The 8491-nt window shown below is 38.4% G+C and overlaps 1 protein-coding gene across 1 annotated transcript; it reads left to right on the top strand.

Annotated features, from left to right (window-relative positions):
* The first annotated feature begins 1367 nt into the window (after positions 1-1367).
* LOC130083471 (uncharacterized) lies at positions 1368-6282 on the top strand. Its single transcript, XM_056248499.1, has 4 exons — positions 1368-1501; positions 3352-3648; positions 3727-4029; positions 5972-6282. Exons 1-4 carry the CDS (start codon positions 1447-1449, stop codon positions 6280-6282), a joined length of 966 nt encoding a protein of 321 aa, XP_056104474.1. The 5' UTR covers positions 1368-1446.
* Positions 6283-8491: the final 2209 nt, after the last annotated feature.

Here is an 8491-nt window from a genome sequence, read left to right as displayed (position 1 = left end):
CATTGTTGACGCTCACATATAAGCATTGTGAGAGAAGAGATGATTCTGCTGTGCAAAAATACATTCAAGTTTTATAACAGAGAGCTTGTTCATGGTGGTCAAAACATGTTATCTAAAGTGAAATGACGCTTCTGCTTTACAGAAGTTTTGGTCAATACTCAACAGAGAGAGGGCAATACAGAGGAAAATGAGGTAATATGTGAACAGTCACACCACAAACCCACATACACAAATGAGAAGTCCATCATGAACAGATTACAAACATTTATTTTGTCTGTCTTGTCAATCTTTCTGTTGTCGTCCTTAAGAATGTTTACCACCTGTACTGCACGATCCCTGACAAACCAGTTCACTCAAACGCAGGAGATCAAGTCTACAGTTTGGTGAAGATGCACTGATGAGTCTCAAGTCTTGTTTCATTATGTACATTCATTATAAATAAACTATCTACTTTACTTGCTGACAAATAGGTTTTTGTTTTCATCATTTAGTGTTTGGCGTGAAATGCATTATGACCTCTGTGACCAAGCAGAAGACTTTCTCTGGCAAGACTCTCTAGCCCAATACACAAAAAGTGCTTGGGATTCACTGCAGAGACAATGGACGTCCAGCCTAACCCTAACCCTACCCACACCCCTACCCCTAAACATAACTGGGGCAAGCTCCACCCATATTACGTCCAGAGAGGGGGAGCTAGATGTCATTTGCAGTAAATTGCACTTGTCATATTCACAGTCACAGAAACATTGCGTGGAGTAGCTCCTCCAATCCCTCCTCCTCCAACATTCATGTGGAGCGTTTCTGATATTTGTACGCTGCAATATTAATACCAACAGAAGCCTGCTAATTAAAGTGATATTTCCAAACTTAATGGACATTGTTGAATTCTCTTTGCTGATTCAGTGGCGACCTCTACTGGTGAAACTCTGAAAACAGCCACAGAATCTACAGCTCCTGCCAGGTGCAAACATCTCTTTCATGCTCCTCAAAACATGGATGAACCATTTTTCTTCACTTGTTGTACCTTTAAAGAGAAAAAAATATATATGTACAGAAATAATGATAGAATATGTTGGCTATTGTACAGCTATTCGATTCATATACCCCCCAAAATATCTTCTTTTGTGTTCAGCAGAAGAAAGAAATTCATACAGGTTTGCTATCAACTGGAAATGTTTATTTTGTATTAGGTACATCCATGCAGCGAGATGTTTCAAAAAGTGGTGGGGACAATATTGACGCTGGCAAAAAGTGGTGGGGACATCGTGGCCCACATGTAAATATGCCAATGCCTGTGGCCCAGAACTGCCCTCTGTTACAGTGAATCTCATGATGTACGTTCATCTTCATAGCACTGACTGCATTATATGGTTTCCTGTGGTCTGATGTGTTACTTCCTAATTCAACTATTGTGTGAGTCTCGTCTCTTTTCTCACTCTCGCTGTAATGGAGTTGTTCATCTTCATTGCTTTTCAGCTTCTTATGGAGGTTCAGTCTTACAGTAAGTGATCTTTGTCGTTTAATATTAATTCAACACTGTATGTCCACATTTGTACTGAAAAAACATTGGTCTAAAATACAGAATTTAAGCATGTGTGATCAGTACGTTTGTGTTTTAGTAGAACAGAGACACATAAACCAACCTTGAAGCAGTTTTACTTTAGCTATGTCATTAAAATTCATGAAAATGATTGCAATAACCTAATTAATCCATTGATTAGAATTAGGAGTCACGGAAACACTTTATTTGGTGTACAAGAAAATTCATTTACATCTGCACATATAAAAGTTCTGGGAGCTACTGTATATATGCTGATAAAAGCTATCAGAATCAAATGCATTTTTGAAGTGCATGAGAAAGAGACTTTCTTTTCCTCTTTTTTTTGTGCCAAACATTAAAAGAAATTAAAATGGACTTAAAAGGACTTAAAGACCCCCTTTGATGAAAATCAAGTTTTTATAATGTTGTTCATGTCTGTGGTGTTTTTAATACCCAAAGCCAAACCATGTGGAAATTCATCAGTCAACACCATTGCTGAGTATTTCCTCCTTAAAACTGCAGTTTCAAAGACAGCCTCAAATACGCGGTTAGAAACCACCCGTTTCCTACCGTCAAAAACGTAATGAATCATGTCAATGTGCAGTGCGGGGCTTTATCATTTCTATCACACTCTGTTGGCATTTTAACACAGTGAGCACAAATTTAGCATCACATTATTAGCTGTTCAATAACGTTTATGATTAACCAAAGGCTAATCATATCTAGTGAAAAAATATATATATAAAAATTTATTTGAAATACACTTATTTCATGCCAAGTACAAATACATTTACATATTTATATAATACGCTGCATATCCTGCAATTCAACTTTTTATATACTAAATTGGTATAGTTAAAGTCTGCTAAATTGGTGCAACTAATTCTGTACTTAATGCACTTTAGTTATCCTGAAATAGAACTGAGGTTCAAATAAAGATACTTATATTTGATTGTGCTAAAATGGAACTATTGCAAATGTACTTTAGGTACACTTTAAATATCTTGCATCTAAAAACTGATATTATACAGAGATAGTACTTGCCTTACTAATAATGATATTAAAACACATTTTAGGCTTAATATTAAGAAATGTGCGTTGTTAAAAAAAACACTCCAAATAAAGTTTAATCACAATATTTATTTCAGTAAGTCTCAAGCGATATGTCAGTAAATATGTTAATGAATTTGTAGTATACTTAGTATGAATAAATCTATTTTAAATACATTTTGGAAGAGGTTTTTTTTTTTACTAGGGATTTCAATTAGCCTACTGTTATGTGTCCAACATTGTAGAGAGCGATAAATAAAACGCATTACCATTCTGATTTATTATCTTGTAGACAACCCTGTAAATTCTTCTTCTTCTGAATCTTCTGAAGTTTCTGTTTCAAACATGTCTGAATTAAACCAATATTTCCACTTGCCATTGTGTCGCGTTTAAGTTGACAGAGTGGATCGGGTAGTCTGAGCTGGTGTGATTGAGTGAAGGCAGGGCAAAAAAAATATGCGAAAATTAAATTAAGCAAGGGTGTAAAGTTACATTTTAAGGGTTTGAAGAAATTATGTCATTTTGATTAGTTTTAAGGGATACGATTATTGACTGTATGACTTTAAATTAGTAAACAAATACCTTCATTGGCTGGCCTACATTTTCCATTCATTGTGTAGTTGGGTGCTGCTGAAAGGACATTTATGAATTTAAATATGTTTAAAAGTTTCACCAAAACATGGACCATGATTAGAAAAGTATGCATCGTAAAGTGGTCAGTAAGATGTAATGTAGTGATTGATCTGTTTTTGTTATTTCAGAATCTCCTGCTGTAAGAGTATCTCCAGATGTGCTAAGAGAGTCCAGATCAGTGAAGATGATCTGTGAGACGCCAGCAGATGTTACAGTGAAACAGTGTCATTTCTACAGAAACAGTGAACAGGAGAATATAAAAGTCAGACCATCATGTGAACTCGAGCTCACTGGTGTTGAAGTGCTCAGATGGGCAGATGTAAAATCACCTGCATCAGTCGACATTTATTGCTTCTACATAATAACTGAGCACGGGATTAATAAACCATCATCTTATTCTCCTGCTGCTACAGTGACGGTTCTAGGTAAGAGATTTCACTGCTGTTTTTTTTTTTTGTGCAATGTTTTTTTTCCATTAATTATGAATTATTTGACTTAAACAGGTTCGCTTCAGAAACCCTTCATCAGTGTTAGTGACGATGATGTCCAGATCAACATAGCCTGTGAAATACCACTTTCAGTCAGAGCTGATTTCATCTGTAGTCTCTACACTGAGGATGTTCTTCTGCACACACACATCTCTCAGAAGAGTCAGTTTGGAGAATATCATCTTTGTATGTTTTATTTAAAAAACAGTGAGCTCTTGACACGATCAGTGAACAGCAGACATCTGAGCTGTGATTATTACATCATCAACACTGAACCTGAGATCAGATCACCGCGCAGTGACACACACACCTTCAGAGGTGAGGACTTTTTACTGTAAACATTTTTAACATACACTCACCTAAAGGATTATTAGTAACACATGTTCAATTTCTCATTAATGCAATTATCTAATCAACCAATCACATGGCAGTTGCTTCAATGCATTTAGGGGTGTGGTCCTGGTCAAGACAATCTCCTGAACTCCAAACTGAATGTCAGAATGGGAAAAAAAGGTGATTTAAGCAATTTTGAGCGTGGCATGGTTGTTGGTGCCAGACGGGCCGGTCTGAGTATTTCACAATCTGCTCAGTTACTGGGATTTTCAAGCACAACCATTTCTAGGGTTTACAAAGAATGGTGTGAAAAGGGAAAAACATCCAGTATGCGGCAGTCCTGTGGGCGAAAATGCCTTGTTGATGCTAGAGGTCAGAGGAGAATGGGCCGACTGATTCAAGCTGATAGAAGAGCAACTGACTGAAATAACCACTCGTTACAACCGAGGTATGCAGCAAAGCATTTGTGAAGCCACAACACGCACAACCTTGAGGCGGATGGGCTACAATAGCAGAAGACCCCACCGGGTACCACTCATCTCCACTACAAATAGGAAAAAGAGGCTACAATTTGCAAGAGCTCACCAAAATTGGACAGTTGAAGACTGGATAAATGTTGACTGGTCTGATGAGTCTCGATTTCTGTTGAGACATTCAGATGGAGTCAGAATTTGGCGTAAACAGAATGAGAACATGGATCCATCATGCCTTGTTACCACTGTGCAGGCTGGTGGTGGTGGTGTAATGGTGTGGGGGATGTTTTCTTGGCACACTTTAGGCCCCTTAGTGCCAATTGGGCATCGTTTAAATGCCACGGCCTACCTGAGCATTGTTTCTGACCATGTCCATCCCTTTATGACCCATGTCCATGTCCACCCCCTTGATAAAAACGAGAAAAGTTGAATGATACTGTGCATACATCTAGGGCACTTCTTGACGGATACTATTGATAATGATAACGACCCTTTCAACAGGCTGTATAATACAACACTGCAAGGTCAAATACACTAAATGTATTGATCGGTGTCTATGAAGTCAGAAACAACATATTGAAGCTGATTCTAGCAGTTGTGGAATGCGGTGAGACAGTGAGTCAGTAGACAGTGATCTGTGAAATCTTCTTACACTGAAAAACTTGTAGGTTCTTCTCAGACAAACGCTTAACCAGTGTGACCTTAGCAAGTGAACTATCTGATATATTTAGGCAGGAAGGAAGAGTCGCTTCAGCTGATCATGTCAGAGAGCTAGACAATGTCTGACACATCTATAGAAAGAAGCTTGTTTCTGCACATCTAATATGAGGGTGAGAGGAAAAACGGCAAGCAATTTATTGAATATTTTAAAAGTTTCTTTACATGTTCTTATTGGGCTATTCCTGTTCTGCAGCACTTCTTGAACTCTTTTTATTAATACACTTGTGTTGAAGTCAGTAGAATTTCAATTTAAGTATCTTTCAGAAATATGCTCTGGTTAAGCTCATCATATGACATTTTGACATTATGACTGGATTATGATTACACGTGCAAATAAAGAACCATTGCACAGTGAGTGATTGACAGTCAGTTTAAAACAACTTTTGAAGTGTTGATATTATCATGCAAAAGGAACCATCAAAATAAAATATTACCCATTTTTGTATTTTGTCAAACCAACTACTACCAGAAACCATCACAGAAAATAAGTCAAATGCTAATGCTGATGTTGGTGCTGTAGTTTTCCCTCCAAAATGATGAACTTCCTGAAGGATGATTTCATTAGAGAACTGCATTTGAATAGTTTTAATAGTTTAAAATGACAAAAGACTAACATGATGAAAGTTAAGGACACTGTTTTTTTCTTTCAGTTTTTGCATCTTTCAGAAGAGTCACCTACTTCTAACCTTACCTGAGAGATGAATACATTTAAATTTTCCTTTCTTCTTCATTAGATCTTCCTCAGGCCAGGTTAACAGCATCTGCTTCAGTTATAATGGAAACAGACACAGTTCAGCTGAGCTGTGAGAATACTAAAGATCTGAAGATGGAGATGTGTTACTTTAACATAAATGAAAGAGAAACTAACTCAAAACTGAGCTCATCATGTCAGCTCTCACTCACTGGATCTCAGATCAGTATTTGGTCAGAAGGTCAGAGTTCATCTGTGAGAATAACCTGCTTCTACACTGAGAAGAAGTCACAAGTTCAAACACCATCTCCTCACTCCGATCCAGTGACAATAACAATCCAGAGTGAGTCTTGAGATATTTTATTTATATATTGAAAATCTGTTTAAAAAGTTATTTCTGTCAAAAAAAAAACACAAAGTCCTTTACATACATCTATCCACTGAGATTTACTTTATGAATCTATGATATGGGCTGTTCACTCTTGTAATGTTTCTCTGTACAGCAGGATTATTGAAAACAAAATTAGTGTCAGTTTATATACAACTGTACAAAGTAACTCATTGTTTCATTCTTAAATGTTATAGTGCTGGTTCTTTGGTTCTGTATTATCCTTATTGGATATAAACCAGTACAGGCCGGAATTACATCATACGGCATAATGTGGGGAAAAGTTGTATTTGAAGGCTCTGTACCTTTGACAACAGACTGTATTGACATTTGCTTTAAAGTTAAATATTGCAATTGCTCCCCGTAATACTGTAAACTGTCTTTACAGTTTCAACACCAGCTGCACATTTTACAACCACCATGAAAACCTGTGAGTAATTGAGTTTGTAAAATCAAAAAGACATCATTCTTATTCCACCTTTAATGATGTGGCAATTGTTCTTTCAGGCTCATTATTTTCTGTTGCGGTTGAACATTTGATTATATATCACTGCAAATTTTACAATGTTTATTTTTTTTACAGCTTTACCTTTAATGTCCACTTCTGAAACGTCCAGTACAGCTGGTAAGTTACTGATAACACATTTTCTGGTTATTCTGAATTAAAATTGAAAACGTCATACAAAGGTGATTCTCCTTGCAATTTGTAATTTATTTTTATATTTGTATACTTAGTTTCCAAGTCAAAACTGCCAAAGAGCAAAACAAAGAAAACCACACATAAGTTCATCCACTCTTCCTCATTGGTAAAATCACTAGGCCTAAGTTGAATTAAAAAATATATATGTGGGATCCATTTACTCAACCAAGGCTCAACTCTACACATGTAAAGTTTCCAAACGTTGAGCAGAAAGGTCTGCTTTTCTTAATGTTTTACTGTTTATGAATTGCATTCGACAAACATTAAAGTTCAATAGGCTAATGCATCTAAATTTTGTGGCTCGCATTGACTCTGCCGGTTAACAGAAGAATGTCATAAGTTACCTACTTAGATGCCAAATTAGTAAGCTAATGGGAAGTCACATGACTCAAGATGAGACTGTCACAGTGTTGGTTTATGTTCCCTGGTGTCCACTAGAGGTCCTCTGTTCACCAGGTGTCAGTCGATTTCAGAACTGCATTTCCCACAATCCTTGTCTGCACTCATCACTGTTCATTGTACCTAGCTGTTCCCCATCATGGTTGTTAGTTCTGTGTATTTATACCCTGTCTGTTTTGGTGTTTGTTACGGAGTCCTTGTCTTTCATCACACCACGTTCTGAGGTCTGTTCATGCTCGAGTTTTGTCTGTTCATGCTCGAGTTTTGTCTGTTCATTGTGTTTTGGATTGCTTATATGGATTTTGACCCCTGCCTGGACTGTTGTGTGAGTAACGGATTTCCCTAATAAATTATACTGCATTATTGGATCTTCTGTTTCCTTGAGTGTGGATCGTGACAGAAGGACTCCGTCATGCAAGGATCCAGCAGTACGGGTTTCCGAATCCGTCCCCCTACCACCAAGGAAGAAAGGAGGGGACGACTCAGTAATTTAATGGCTTTACGCCAACAGGGACAGTCGGTGGGTGGACTAGCTCAATTCTTTTGGACTCTCTCAAGAGGTATGGGTTACAATGAGGCGGCACTAAAAGACCTTTTTAATAATTGCCTTGATAACCCATTACCTCGATGTGAGATGATGGGGCTGGAGACTCTGGACTTCTGGGGGTTCACTAATTATCTGCAGAGACGTAGCCGGAGGATTATGTTAGACCGGTTTGGTTTTTCTGACAGGATGACTGAGTCCACATCAGCGTTTCCTGACGGGAGGGCGGACCCGGCACCTGTGTCTCCGGAGAGGATGGGCACCATCGAGCCAGTGTCTCCGTCGGCCGCAAAGCGAGACCCTCCGCGGACCGCACCATCAGCCAGCACGGCTGCCTCCTTTGGACACGTCCGAGGGTGGAGTGGACTGGTGTCCAAGCTGGCCGATCAGTTGCTGTCATCTGTCCGAACAGCCGATAGCCTGGTAATTTCACGGATCTCAGTGGGTATCAATTCCCCAGGCCAGAGTCTCGTTCCGCCGGACTATCGTCACGGAGGTCGTGCCCGAACAGCCCGATGTCGTCCAGGAGGCC

Source organism: Rhinichthys klamathensis, unplaced genomic scaffold (genome assembly GCF_029890125.1).
Source record: "Rhinichthys klamathensis goyatoka isolate OS25496 unplaced genomic scaffold, OSU_Roscu_1.1 h1tg000056l_1, whole genome shotgun sequence".
Classification (NCBI taxonomy): Eukaryota; Metazoa; Chordata; class Actinopteri; order Cypriniformes; family Leuciscidae; genus Rhinichthys; species Rhinichthys klamathensis.
The sequence above is the reverse complement of the archived record's forward strand: the minus strand, read 5'-3'. Positions and strand labels throughout refer to the sequence as shown.